This window comes from Echiichthys vipera (assembly GCF_963691815.1).
Source record: "Echiichthys vipera genome assembly, chromosome: 19".
In the NCBI taxonomy this organism is placed as follows: domain Eukaryota; kingdom Metazoa; phylum Chordata; class Actinopteri; order Perciformes; family Trachinidae; genus Echiichthys; species Echiichthys vipera.
The window spans coordinates 10308571-10323932 of record NC_139844.1 but is presented as its reverse complement, the minus strand read 5'-3'; the positions used below and the strand labels follow the sequence as shown (position 1 = coordinate 10323932).

The 15362-nt window shown below is 39.3% G+C and overlaps 1 protein-coding gene across 1 annotated transcript; it reads left to right on the top strand.

The window, feature by feature from the left end:
- Positions 1–881: 881 nt before the first annotated feature.
- tmem214 (transmembrane protein 214) lies at positions 882–15129 on the top strand. Its single transcript, XM_083933685.1, has 17 exons — positions 882–1113; positions 6086–6279; positions 6713–6863; positions 7007–7141; positions 7946–8028; positions 8192–8297; positions 9009–9090; positions 9379–9480; positions 9913–10054; positions 10818–10909; positions 11013–11061; positions 11186–11293; positions 11400–11517; positions 11615–11711; positions 12419–12587; positions 12728–12879; positions 13868–15129. Exons 1-17 carry the CDS (start codon positions 954–956, stop codon positions 13992–13994), a joined length of 2067 nt encoding a protein of 688 aa, XP_083789811.1. The 5' UTR covers positions 882–953; the 3' UTR covers positions 13995–15129.
- The last annotated feature ends 233 nt before the right edge of the window (positions 15130–15362 follow it).

Genomic DNA, 15362 nt, shown 5'->3' with positions numbered 1-15362 from the left:
GCCCCTAGGCTACTGTTTGTTTGGGCCCCCCACATTATTAATAAAGCTTTATCAGAAAAAAACAGCTAGAACAAAAGAAGAGTCCGCAACCTCGAAAAATCCTGTCAATTTAGGAATTGAATTAAGTAGATCTTGGTCCCGTTGTTCTTTCAGTCGTTGTGCTTTTCTTTTTCGTGCTCCACTATCATATTTTCTTTCTGACATTTTACCACTAAACTGTCTCGTAACAGTGAGTGACGTATTATTTGACAACAAAACTGACCTTATGAACCCGGCCACATGATGGCCTGATTGGGTAAATGTGCCCCATATTCATCCAATCAGTGATTTTTTTTAATGTTGCTAAGGGCCCCAATATGAGGCAAGTTTTTTTTCTCAGTGTAATAAAAAAGAAAATTAAGATAGTCTGGCCAATCTGGGGCTGCTGCACAACTGGGGCCCCTGGACAGCCCAGGCCAGCCTGTGCATTAATCCGCCTCTGCGTAGGTGTATTATTATTGTTTTTGTTTTTTTAAATGTAGCTTTTAATAAAGATTAGACATATTCAACCTTTAATCATTATGGTTAGTTTTTTATTAATTAGTTTTAAGTTTGATATTGTTTCGAAATATGTATTTAGAACTGATTTTTGAAAGAGGGGATTTCTTTAGATAATTAGATATTTTATGAATATGAAATTTAGCTTAAAATAATGAGCAAATTAATAAATTTTTTAGATTTAGATTTCTCAGAAACATATCACAGGGATTAAACGTTTGCCGATGTTTAGAAAATTTAGAGACGTGTGTGAATCTAACGGTCCATACGCGTCGCTCTGACGTCACGCCGACACAAGAGACGTGGCACGCGGACAGTGTAATGATCCGAGCCGTTGAGTCGAGTCGTCCTGTTTCAGTCAGTCAGGAAGTCACGGTACCACGACCTCAATAACACCCTAAAACTGGACCAGAGACATGGCTTCAAATAATGGATCAGTCGGCAAATGGGAGGTAGTGAAGAAAGGGAAGAAAAACAGCAGCGCGGCGGCGGGAGGAGGAGGCAAGAACCCGACTGACAAGAAACCCGGCAGCGGGGGAAGGAAAGCCCTGAGCGAGTCTAACCAGCCATCCAGACGTGAGTGAACACGGCCCTGTAGCTGCTCCGTGACCCCGTTACCTCACCGCTAAAGTTCAGATGAGAGGAAAGGGATGGAGCTACGTGTGCGGCTCTTTTTACGAGCTAAATTACCCCCTTTAATATGAACTTTTAACTGTCTTTACGGCACAGATAGTTCTGGAAATGAAGATGGCTCATTAGCTGTCATCTGATTTGACAAGCTAGCTAACGTTACTTTAGCATAGCATCGCGCAGTGACGCTAATGTTACTTCCTACAATTGAATGGTTTGGTTGCCCATTTGGGGTGTTGTATACATATGAATTGCTACGATTCATTTCAAAGAAAAAGTTCACTGGTCTTTTTAGGAGAATAACTATTCCTGCCACATACAAAGAATTGCTAGCTTGTGCAGTTAGCTTGCTAATAGCAGTGTGTCAACAAAGGCAACGTCACCACTGAGGAGCTCGTCTTTGCAGCATGTGATGGACCATATGACTGTTTTAACATTTCATATCTGTAATTACCTTTTAGATATCCATATTACCATTTCCCCCACTAGTCAGATTATTAATTCAAGATATCCACAAAACATTCTTACTAGTAGAAATTGTAATTCTAAGATATCTAAAACTTTCTTTATCCTAGTCAAAGTTCAGTTCAGGACATCTTTAAATCCTTCAATAGTATAAGTGGCCTTTTTAACATTTTATAGCTTGACTGCATATGTATTACAGATATCTGTCATTCAATCAAAAAGAGCATTCAGATTTCCCCAATGACATTCATCCTAGACAGCCTAGTGACACAGTGCCATTTTGCCATTCGTGTGTATTGGGCTTTCAGTTTCAGATATCCACAATGGCATTTTTTGATATTCAGAATGAACACTATGGATTGATGATCATTTATAGTTTATCAATTCAAGAACATCATCTAAATTGATAATAACAAGCACATACTAACTCTTCAGAAAATGTGATGTGAAATAGTTTGAATTTATACTTTGCACTGAAGTTCTTAATAAAATGATAAAATACTCAGTACTTTTGATTTATTACATATTCAATTTACACAGGAGTATACATAAATAGGCTTAACCATGTGGTTATTTCATATAGACTACTGAGTTATCAAATAATAAATGATCTATATTGGGATAAAGAATTTTTTTTGTTTTGAAACACATTGTGATATTGAAAAGTACAGAAGTATTGATACTTTACAAAACCTTATCAGGGAGTGGGACGGAATTTTGGTTAAAACTCATTTTCTTCCTCAAAGATCCAAGCAGATTGTTTTCCCCATGGAAAATAATAATACACAACATGGTAACCTTATTAACTCTGGTAGTTTACTGGCAATGATTTTTCTATTGGCCCAGTTTAGTATAACATAATTACAAACCTTTGGCAAACCTTGTTTGTTTTAATATTCAGCATACTTTACATTTAGTAAACCTGGCCTGAGCTACTGCACTGTCTCCACTGCAGCTTTAGATCTCTGCCACTGCTATTTGTTTATGCACCAGTTTTATCAGCGAATCAGTCGGTCCAAAGTCTTTCTAATCACAGTGACTGGGACTCGGTGAGCTTGGAGGTGGTGTAAAGGTTATGTTGAATACATTTCTCTTTTTGGTGTAAATGTATCAATGTTCTAATCAAAGGGCTTTTTAATAAATCTTGCTTCATTCCCTTAAAGGTTTCCAACACTTTAATCATGAGACAGTTAATTTTGAGTTTGTGGTTTAGCTTGAAGCTTTTTGTGTCTGTTAGATCAGACTGCCAAATTGTGAGTGGGAGCCTGACTTATTTTTTTTATGTCATTGGGCAAAGATATTCCTTCTCATTTCACTTGTGTGTGATTGCATGTTGCATACAGGCACACCTTCACCTTGAGAAGGTCATGTTTAAGGCGGCTGATGTGACACCTGTATTGAACTTGTATCACATTACATGTCTGGACCCAAGTTATAGGATATCTGACAAGTGCTCTTGTTTCAACAGAAGTGATTATGTGAAGTCCAAGAGGTTATTTATGTGGTTTACATGCCACATACTTTGAGGGTACCTTCATTTAATGAGGGTTAAAAAAACCCAATGTCAGACATCATCCCAGCTGTTATTGGTTTATTATTTGCTTTGTAAAATAGTCCTGCTTCTTCCACTAGGTTTATGTTATGGTCTTAAATCTGATGTGCACCAATGATCTCTGTAAAACTCTTATATACCTTTGTTTTGCCATTGATCAGTTTTTTAGTTCTCCTTATTTGATCGGATAAGCAAGACTTTCCGTACTGTAGTGTGATCTGTGTTGTTGAGAAGTGTGTGTGAAAGAGTTTTCCTCCGTATCTGTATGTGACGCATCCTGTCAGCTATTCTTCTGCTGGTGTGAGAATCCGTTCCCAGTTTACCCACCCTGTAGGGTACATCTACTCAGATTACACCCCACCAAACTACAAAAAGGATCTTCTGCTGACAGACATCAGGGTTGTGTCATTCACTTTTTCACTACCCACTATACAGTCGACCTGAATGGTTTCCAGATCCAATTAAGGTCTACACATCATGACAACTCAATTTCAGCAGGTAATCTTCAACAGACTGGTTAACATTTTTATTGTACAATATTAGGACATTAAATGAATGCCAAGACTATTTACTGTAGGTTTGACAGACGAATAGAAACATAAGAGTAAAAACACAACAGTGAAGGTGAGATAGAGCTGTCTTTATAATACAGGAAGGTGCAAATTTAAGGTGATTAACAGTGCAGGTAATTTTTTTTTATAAATAATACTATTTTATGATATGAAAATGTGAATTGAAGACTTTGCATACATTTAACAATGCCAGTGACCTGCGATAAATATGTAAAATGTGCTTGAGGTGGAGTGGGGAATTTGGTGTCTGGACCCGTCTTTGTGATTCCTCACTGTGAACTGGAAACCTTATCTGATTTAAATATACTTTCATGCTTAAAGTCATTATTATATAACTGAGACAAACCACTGAGGACTTTAAAAGTAGTTAATATAATCCTAAAGTGACTTCTAAAACATAAAATATTGAGCAGTGCATTTGTTTGACATTGAAGTGTTGCTTCATTTGTTAACTTGTGTTATAGCTCATTTCTGTCATTTATCCATTTCAACATTTCCTCTAATCACCAGAAGAGTGGCTTCATGTGTTGCTGCTCTGTTACTGTTTGTACCAGATGTCGTTTCATGTCAGGAGCTGCTGCTGGAAATGACCAACTTCCTGACACATTTGGATATTTGTTTAGTATTTATAGTCATGAACACATGGTCAGATTTACTCCTCTGTCCGTCTTTCACTACTTTCCTGGCTGTTCATCTCTTGTAATGCGAACTAAGCAGAGACATTCACGGTGATGATACTTGGCCTTGGTGTTCAGTTTAGGGAAGTGAAGAAAAATCCATACTGACCAACATTTGAATAGGGAACTGAATCCAGTATTTGATGAAATGAGTCCTGTCTTTGCGTCACTGTCCTGTGTTGTGCCGACACAGACAGATTTAGATTTAGGTTTGTCAGCTCAATGACCAGCGAACAACTGGTGACCTCTGTCAACCCCCAACTCAAGTTTGTGGGTGGGTCTGACGGGGATTCTTGTGTCCAGTTGTGCGTGTTAAATGCTGTAAATACCTTTGCTGCATGAGTTTGTAGATTGAAGCCTGATGGGGAAGTTTACTTCACAATTATCTTTAATGTTTAATGTAATGTATTTAAAACGATTTATCTGTTTATTATTTTTTTTTTATCAATAATTTGTTGTATAAAATGTCCATCCCAATTGAGTCCAAGGTGAGGTCTTTAAATTATCTTATTTTGTCAGTAATCTGATAATCATCAGAGGCAATATCAGTTTCACAGATTTCACAATTATACATTTTTTGACAATATAGAAGGAAAAATACATACAAGTGTTCCTTTGCATTGTTTGTTGATTCTACAATTCAAAACAATGACGTGAGGTAACCACGGTTATGGCAAAGTCAGTTAACCCCAACATCCCTACTAATCGATTAGTTTACTAACTGTTGCAGCTCCACCTACAACCCTGATGTATCGTCTGTGCCAATATCCCTCAATTGTTGTCCAAAAAACACATTAATAAGCCATAATGTTCCACTGGGTGACATATCTGTTCTTTACAATGAAGATAAACTTTAGTTTATTTTTGAGTTAATCCCACATACTCCTCCAAGACCCACAAGAGAACCAAATGTGTATGAACTGAAAATAGTTCCCAACAAATGCACTATTTCCTCCTGTTTGATTAAAGGAAAAACTATGCAAAAAAGGATGTATTAATGTGAGACCTGTTTTTAAAGATTACGGAAAGCATGAGCTTTGGTCTGAGAACTACAGCCAGGGAATGGATAACTGAAAGTATTGACACATTGTTGAGTTTGGTCTTTTCATGGGATTTGTTGACAATATCTGAAACATATAATGACGTCAGCCTCATACAGAGGCTTTTTATTTAAAAATAAAAGTTCTGGGGAATACCGGATGCTTAAAACCGGGTTATTTTGATATTTAGTGGTAGTCTAAAGGCCTAAAACATCTATTGTATATTGTGTATTGGTGTTTTCCTTCACAACTTAAAACTGGTCAAACTTTTATTAGGAATTCAGTTAAAATGGACACCATTTGTTTACAAATGGTTTGTTAATGAGTAACACAGGAATACTTGAAATGCTGCTGGTGCTTAACTCTATTCCTTTTGTAGATTGTAAAGAGTGTTGCATGAATATTTTCTTGGATAATACCAACCTATTATGCAAGCCGTCAAGGGAGGGAGAGAAAGCCTGAGTGTGAGGGCAGTGAGCAACAGATTTTTTTGTTCAGGACACAGGGTGGATTCAAGCAAGAAGACCAAAGAGGTTCAAAAACAAAAAAAGTAAAGACGCTCATATCTGCACAGAGGCGCGTCTTAACCACAGCTGCCTTGTTTCCTTTCAGCACCCCTGAAGATGTCAGAGACGCTGTATGACGGCTTTGAGAAGATGGGAAAGAAACAGAACAAGGAGCAGGTTCCACCACCAGCCGAGCTCGAAAATAAGAAGCCCTCATCAACTAAGCCATCCAAAAAATCCCACTCCAGCAGTACAGTCGCCCCCGCAACTCACAAGACCCTCGAAGAAGCCTTTAAAACTGTGAGTAATAGCTCATCTTTTTTAAACGGCCTGGTTGGTGGACGTTGACATTTGTGTATAATTTAAAGGCTTGTATCAAAAGCTTAATGCTAAACATTTGTATTTCTTGCAGTTTAATGAGAGAAGAAACAAATATTGGACTATTTTGAAGATTCTGTGTGTGCGTTTGGTTTGTTGCTAAAAGTTTAGATTAAAATTGATCAATTATCATCCGAGAATGTGGCTGATCTTTGTCAGAGACTGGGAAGAAAAACAAATGTAATCGGCTTCTCAAAACCTCTTAAAGCTTTAAATATCTTCGTACAAACACAGAAACAATGCTGTATTGTGGCATCTTCCAAGCAAATTATCACATGCTGAAACACTGTGTCCTTTTTGCATAATGGACATGTTGTTTCTGAGTGTGCAGCCTTAAAGTCTTTCTCTTTTTTAGCTGGATGTTGGGGACCTGAAGCAGCAGTTGGCTCGCAGTCAGACCTTGTTCCCAGAAAACCCATCAGTGTGGGTCAAAGACCTGGCAGGATACCTCAATCTCAGTCTGACTGCGCCAGAGGCTGAGCCCACACTCAGCAGCTATACTCACGGTCGGTCAGACTCAAAGAAAATACTGTGCACACAGTCCTCATTTATACTGTATATCTATTATTTCCACTGTATTTGTCTGCAGGGCACTGACACAATAATCAGACTTATTTCATGTCCATTTTATTTGTGTTTTCGTCCCCAGATTACCCATACTGCCTTGCAGGAAAAGAGCTAAAGAGTGTGATTAAAGGCCTCATCGGACGCTGCAGTGAGATTCTGGCAGATTTATTCGACCACTGTGTTTATACAATGCTCAGGGAGCTGGACAGACAGTCAGGTAGGTGTAAGCTACTAACCTGGAGGGTTAGAAGTGGTTTGCACTGTTAGAGACATTAGATATGCGGTAATGAGAGTCCCTACCAGTGTAGGTACTTTGTGAAAGTCACCTGGTTTGACGTGACTGGAGAAACAAACCTTTAGATGCTGCTGTACTGTGCATTGAAATGGTCAGTGACTGGTGAGTCTTTAAAGTAACATTTATTACACAGCAAACTGCAGTAAGGTGACAGGGAAAAGGGACTTGAACAAGGACATTGTAATTGCATTGTGTTATGCTGCATTTCCACTCCACTCCACTCTACTCAACTCAAGTCGTTCTTTTTTGGTTTTCCATTAGCTAAAGTTATGGATAGTACCTGGTACTTTGGTACCCCCTCAATCGAGGTTCCAAGTGGCTGAGCTGATTCTAAAAGGTGCAATTAAGACACTGCAGACCACTGATTGGTCGGAAAGAATTGTCACTGTCATTTGCACTACACAGGACATATAGCGACCACTTTTTTATTTGTTATTCACTCGACTCAGATTCTAAAAAATGGCCCGCAAGACAACGCTCTGCAATTGACAACGTGTCTTTTCTCTGTTCGGTTTTACGTTGAAGTTGATGTCATGGCAGTTTCACAGGGCATCGCTGTGACGATAAGCTGTCCATACTACACAGTGAGGGTGCTACCAGGCCACCAGGACACCTCAACAAACAATATTTGACCTTGATTTGATTTGCTCATGTTCAGAATATATAAGGATTGTCAGGGTCAAAGTTAAAAAACAGATAAAGAAACATATTTTCCTCTGTTTCCAGGAGAACCTCTGCACGGCTACAGAGTTTGCATTCAGGCAATCCTACAGGACAAACCCAGGATAGCTACCCAAAACCTGCCAGAGGTGAGTGTGTGTGTGTCCTTGAGTCCTGAAAATAACTGGCAGATTTTTGCTTAAGTTACAATATGTAATTGCTTTCTTGGCAATTTGTTGGTACTGTGTATTTGTCTTTTGCAGGAATATGATAATGATATGTAATCGCTTCCTTTCTGTCCATCCTCTATAGTATTTGGAGTTACTGCGATCGGTTCAGAATCGTCCAGTGAAGTGTTTGACCATCATGTGGGCTCTTGGTCAAGCTGGATTTTATGACCTCAGTCAGGGACTCAGAGGTAATAGACAGTCAAACGCACGATGCATGCACTCCTTTAAAGATGTAGACACAGTACTGCGTTAGTCTACTCTGCGTCTCCCCTTTCTCCTACTTTCCCAACAACGTGTGCTGACATAAATTCTGTGTTGGGGGTTAATGGAGCAACAGTGCACATTAGAGCAAGTAACACATCCACTTACAGCTATGAGCTCAAACACACGTTGACTGCAGAACCTCAGCCACTGCTCCAGGTCTGCTGCCTGGTATGTGGTGAGGCTGCGAGGTGGGTGTTAGTATGTGGGCAGGGAGGATGAATATTCTTGGAAGATTACCAAACATCCTTTTTCTGCAAAATAAGGCAAGAAAGACACGGAAGAGAGGCTGGATCTTGATCAGAAAAGCCTTAAAAAGCAATCGAGAGTTTCCTGTCTGAGCCTCAGACTTTGATATAATCAGAGCGCATTAACATTCTTAGTTCTTAGCAGACTTTTGATGCAACAGTGAAGTATCTTTTGGGATGATTTGTTTTCCTTTGATAATACACAGAAAAAAATCCTGCAGAGCTCAACTCACCATGTTACTTAAATAATTCAGCATGTAGGAATGAAGAGCCGTGTTTTGCTGCTGGGCTTTTTGTGAGTTGCAGCTGAAAAGGTCGATTGTTCACACATTTATTTGCCAGAACTAAATGTTCCTGTGTTGTGAATCAAGTTCTTTATTTGTGTTTTAGTGTGGCTTGGCATCATGCTTCCTGTGCTGGGAGTGAAGTCCTTGTCTTCATATGCCATTGCATATCTGGAGAGACTCCTCCTGTAAGTCTCCCTGAGAATTTTCTTATTCGTTTTCTTTAGGTTTTGTAAAATATAACTTAAACCTTTTATTCATGTAAAGTGTGACAACCATTGTTGTCTCTTTTTGGTAAAATGGGTAAATTTGGTCATTTGATAAATACTGTGAATCTGTGATTGTGCCTTTTTTTAAGAATTCATTTTGAGAGTAGTAGCACTATGAATTCTTAGGTATATTTTAAGGGGACAGTCATGTTTATGTTGGACTAAATGAAACTACAACAGGACTTAAATGTGTGCTTCTTTTCCCAGACTTCATGCAAACCTGACTAAAGGATTTGGCATCATGGGTCCTAAAGAGTTCTTTCCTTTACTGGATTTCGCCTTCATGCCGAAGAACGCCCTTTCACCAAGGTAAATGTGACCTAATGCAAACAATAAATCCTTGATTTCATTGTTGGATAATCCCATGTGCACAGCATGACTCCACAGTGTAGGAAGCTGTGGCTGTAGAGAATGGCAGGGTTGTGAATTTAGCCCAGATGTGTCAACCCCAAATAATACTTAATCAAACAACCGCAAGATGTGACTGTGGTTTATTTGCATATACACTGAAGCCATTTAGGAAGATTAATGGGAATGCTGGCTCTATTTAGCAGTGGAACATTTTGAATATGAGGTTTTTTGTTTTCATCCACTCGCTGTTTTTTCATCAGTTTGCATTCTTCTGTAAAACACAGAATACAGCTGACATCGTTCTTTGTGTGGTTTTGAGTCATTGTTTACCTCCCAGTGACTGTTTGCTTTATAAAAGGTAATAAAGTAACGTATATTATTTGTGTTCAGTCTGCAGGAGCAGCTGAGGCGTCTGTACCCTCGACTGAAGGCCCTCGCATTTGGAGCTAAACCAGAGAGCACGTTACACACGTACCTGCCCTCATTTCTGTCTAGAGCCACACCACACTGTCCAGATGACATGAAGAGAGAGGTAAGACACACACACACACACACACACACACACAATTTATACTTGCATAATGTAACTGATGTATTGATGATTAGATTAGTATAGGAAAGAGAACCATAGTGCTTCTTCCTACTCCTTTTTCTAGCATGAAATGTTAATTTAATTTATGCTAATTTTGATTTAATTTATTTATTTTTAACCATTTATTTTATTATTTTTTTTGTTTTTGAAATAAAGTTTATTAAATTCACTTCAGTAATTTTAAACCAATCTTATTCACGTAATACTGCTGCTACAGTAGCCCTAGCTCAGTGCTGCAGCATGTTTCATATGGATAAGTGACCCATCATACATGATGTTTTCAATAGCATCATTATGGTGACCAGCATCATAAAGTCAAGGTAGCATATCGGCAAATGGCTAAGCTTGAAGTAAAAGTCCAGGCAAAAGCTTTTTCCTTGTTTGCTGCTTTAATGGTCTTTGTTAATTAAAATGTCAATGAAAACCCTGTCCCTTATGAATAAAGAGCAATAACTGCTATAGTATGTTGTTGACAATAATAACAGAGACCATTGTCTTCATCTACAGTAAAACCAGTTCTTATGCAATATAGCATAAGACATGTTTTAGAATAGGATGTTGTCTTGGTCAGCTTCTGCTATCCTTGTCATCACTCGTTTGCTGTACTCTGAGAGTTAGAAGAAGCGATTCTGGAGAATTATAGCTGAAAAATGGAGTCATTTTGTTTCTCCTTCTTTCTCTCATGTATTTTTTTTTTCTGTAGTTGCTCAGCAGTATGACGGAGTGTTTGTGTGTGGATGTCCAGAGTCTAGGAGTGTGGAGGCAGCTCTATACAAAACACCTACCCCAGTCCAGGTGAGCTATATTCATATTTATAGTGCTTTGTGTCACAGTAAGTTTTTAAAATGATATATTCTAATATATAGAGCTGACCATTCCTCTCTATTTTCCTCTCCAGTCTGCTTTTGAACCATTTATTGAAGTCCTGGAATATTCTGCCACCAAAGGTAAGACTCCTGCCATGTCTGGCAGGTCATAAATCAAACTCTCCACTTGCCTTAACAATAAATCTTCTGGAAAAGTGCTTTGGATCATGTTGTGTTTGACTTGTGCTTTGTTTTCCATCTTTAGCTCCGGAAGAACCTTGAAGAAACAATCCAGTCTTTCAGAGTGACCAATGAGGAGATGAGAGACACCGTGGAAACTCAGGAGCTTCAGGACTGCAACAGCCTGTGTCAGGTGAGACGGACCGCCATTTAAAGCCACTAGATTGTTTGCTTTGAATGTACCAAACACAAAAATAGAAGTTTGGATTTTGTGTCAGTGTTTCCTCTTCTGTCTCCAGAATCTGCAGGTAAAGATGCGTGGTCGTGGGTTCCCCTGGTCCAAACTGCTCATGGTTCTGCTCGTGTTTGCCGCCGGCTTCATCGCTCATGACGTCAGATCTCACGGCTCCTTCGCAGGTCTGTCCTGTTTACCTTTTATTTTTACATTAGAACGTGCGAGACTGCTTGCCTTTATTTGTTTTTGAGGTCTTACAAAGTGCCATGTGTGTTTCAGATTCCACCACAGCCATGCATCTGCGCAGCTCAGGGGTCACAGCCGTGTCCCAGCAGGCCTGGAGCAAAATTCAGGTCTACTCTACACAAGGCTTCGGGTACGACTGCAACTTTAAACCTTCATGCTCCGTACTATACCGCATTATATTCAGAGGTGTTTCTAATATTCTGCCCCTCTCAAGTCTGTAAATTAAACAGACATCGGTACAACATCCCCACGAACTAACACCTCAAAAATATATACATTTTTAACAAAAACCTTCAAAAGTCTTAAAAAACGGAACATTTTAACTCCTTATAGACAGATGTTATGGCCACTGATTTTATATAATACAGATTTTAGAAAACTAACTTTGAAATCCTTTTTAAACTGTTCTTTTATTGTCACTTGTAAGATGCTTCTATTCATTGTATGTTAGCTATTTATTAAATGTTAATGCTGATTTGGTAGTTAGGCTCTTTTGTAGCTTGTTAATGTTATTGTTGATACATGCTGTGTTTCTTATCTAAATGTTATAGTATTTAAAATGTATTATCTGCTAGTGTCGGGGCCCCTTTACACAAGCTTCAGATAGCTTACCAGGGTGTCCCATTTCACATATCTTAATTAGATCTTATGATCGTACTCGTCTTTTAACTGTTTTTTTATAAACTGAACCGACTGATATTTAAATATTCCACAAGATCTTACCCCGACGTGTTTGAAGATGTGTTTTTGTCTTGGAGCACTAAATAAGTTTTTAATGTTTAATTATTGTTCATGCAGATAAAACGGTGTGTTTTGTCTTTCGTGTATCCTCTGTAGCTGGTTGGAGAAAAACACTCCTCATTATTACTCTGAGTGTGTGCGGGTTTTGGGGCCACTAATGGACCAAGGTTTGGAAAAGACAAAAAAAGCAGCCGTCTTCATCTCCGAAAACACCACGCAGTTTATTCTCTGGGTCAAAGAAAAGACTCCGCAGGCCATAGAATGGGTAAGGCTGTAAATCTCTCACTGGTTTCCACTCGCCTCCGCTAAAGTTTTCTCTCTAACTAAAGATTTGAAGCTAACAAGATGAAGCATTCGTATTATCATTGTCATTGACGTCTCTGTCCTCTGTGTGTCTTTGTGCAGGTGAACACCAACACTCCTGACAGCGTGTTCCAGGTGTTGGCGTATTTAAAGGAGCTGCTCCTCTCCCTACATCAGAACTACATTCTGCCGGCGCTGGTATACATATCAGAACTGCTGCAACGGGCGTGGACCAGCCTACAGGACTCCTGCAAGTCAGTACTTTGAGGAATCCTTTTGACTTTTATTTTCTATCCCTATTTTTCTGAAGGTTAAAAGTTCCCTCCTCACAACGAGGACTAGGATTTCTGACACCCGTCCTTAATGCTTTTACACTCTGAGTTGGAGTTTTTATCTCATGGTGTCAGGATGCTCCTGCAAAAATGCGGAGCACAAAGGTGAGGCGTTCAGCAACGCAAAAGCAGCAAGCAGAACAAAGATAAACAAACTAATACAAGCTCTGTCTGATGCTACTGGGACTAAAGCCCTGTTTGGACGGGATTAGTTTAATGTGGGGACAGGATTTACTCCTGTCCAAATGTGCCAGGTCAGTAATTATTCCGGAGAATGTCAGTAAAAATGACAGCGATTTTCACCTTCTGTTAAACGTCCAGAAAAAATACCTCAGGTACACTAGTACGTTCGAATACGTCCCTCTGTAAAACATTTGTTGATATTCCGTCATATCCTGTAAACACGTAGTTTCTACATATTTTTGAGCATGGAGGCGCTTGAAGAAGCACTCTTTACACTTTTTTTTTAATTTTAGATAATCGATTCTGTCCTTTAGTTTCGTGATTCCTTATTTAGTGATATCAGGAGGCTACGTAGCACGCACATGGCCACAGGGAGGTGGAGTAACCCCTCCCACTCCAGGTAGAATAATGTGGTTTCTTAATCCTGTGCGAATTGGCCATTTTTAGTACAGATGTCCTATGGTAAGAGTTTTTTACCCCACGTCCCCACATTAAACTAATCCCTAACCAATAGGCTTTACTGTTTCCAGATTCCTCAAGTCTTTACCAGTTGAAGACATTTCTCAAGTTTTGATGGTGCAAAACATTTCAGTAAATCACTCCAGTAGTTGTTCTTCCTGATCCTGGTGTTTGACAAATCAAGAAGCTGCATTTAGTGATTTCTTTTTTTTTACAGTAAGTTGAAGAACAAAATCTAAAAATGGTCCTTTCCTTTTCTCTCCTGCAGCGGTGAGGTGTCGGTATCGTGTCTGCAGGGCCACGCTCTGTCCTTCACCAACTCCACGTGGCAGCTGCTCCAACACACGACGACGGCAATCAAGTCGTGGGCTCAGGAGCTGCTGACACGAGCGTGATGACGTCACAGATGCTGACTCATTTACACACACACACACAGACACATAATGTTATATACACCCACACACACACATGCGCTGACCCAATCTGAGGCTGCCTTTCAGTGCGTCAGCTCCCCTCTCGACCCGTGATTGGACACTGTGGGGTCAGACAAACAAACTCACACAAAAGGACCCTTCTATCTCTTCTATCTCTCGTTTTGGCTACATTTTTAAATCCGTTTGCTGTTGTATAGATGTTTCTTTTCTACCAATCTTTTTGTAGCTTGCTGGACGCAGAAGTTGTATCTTTCTCTCTCTCTTTCTCCCTGAGTTTTCTTCTGCAAAATTCAGCTGTTGCTTTAACCTTCGGGTTAAAGCGATCATGTAATTTATAGAAAATGTGGGTTCGTAGATGATTTATAAACCATTTTTATTTAAAGATATATATATATATATTAAAAAAAAGTATGTGAAAACTTGGTAGAGGGCAGGGAAAAGACCAAAAAAGGTATTCCAGACTTCTCCAGACTTCTCCAAGCCTCTGAAGACCTCATAAGTGAACTTCTGAGGGGCCACTCATCTCCCAAACCTAAAACTCTCAATGTGAAGCCTTCAATAGCAAAGGTGTTTTGGGTGGAGGGGGTCACATCTGCCGGTGGATTGACTCCTTCAGAAGATTTGTAGCTGACAGCATTAAGAAGTCTCTCATTGGTCAGAAAGCTCCAGAAAAAGAAGAAGAAGAAAATCTCCCTGTTGTCTGTCTGTTCTGCACAACTTCCTCATCTGTCTGCTGTTTCTCGTGTATTTTCATTTTCAGCAGCTCAAAGCAGCAGCTGCAGCCGTGCACTCAGACTTGAAAGCTGATGATATTGTGTTTGTGTGTGTGTGTGTGTGTGTGTGTGTGTGTATGTGTGCGTGTGCATGTCTACGTGGATCAATGAGCTTATTCTCAATAATGGGATCAGGATTAACCCTGTGCCAACGTCCTCCTCCACACCAGAATATGACTTAAGAATAAACCCCGCTCGTCTGGGCAAGGCAAACATTTCTGACCAGCTGATTCACTAACCCTCGTAAAACAAGATGTTTGGATGGATATATGGCAACGACTAATGTCTTACTTTGTTATGTAAATGATTTATAATAAAGACTTCAACCCTGACTGGTTGGTTTATCCGTTTCTCTCAAAGTCTGTCATCCAAAGTTAAATTTGAAATGTAGTTTCATGACAACAAACACCATCTGCTGATAAAGAACATGTAAAATGATCAAAAGCTCCAGAACTTCTATTTAGGAATAAACTGAACTACTTTAAATAAAACTGAAGCTGAAAACTTACATTTTTGGAACAAGATACGGTTTTACGGCCTTTTTTTGTACTCTTGG

Coding starts and splice junctions, on each gene's coding strand:
- tmem214 (XM_083933685.1), top strand. CDS start 954: ATGGCTTCAAATAATGGATCAGTCGGCAAATGGGAGGTAGTGAAGAAA. Junction 11,062..11,185: donor GGAATATTCTGCCACCAAAG/GTAAGACTCCTG, acceptor TTCCATCTTTAG/CTCCGGAAGAACCTTGAAGA. Junction 11,294..11,399: donor ACTGCAACAGCCTGTGTCAG/GTGAGACGGACC, acceptor TTCTGTCTCCAG/AATCTGCAGGTAAAGATGCG.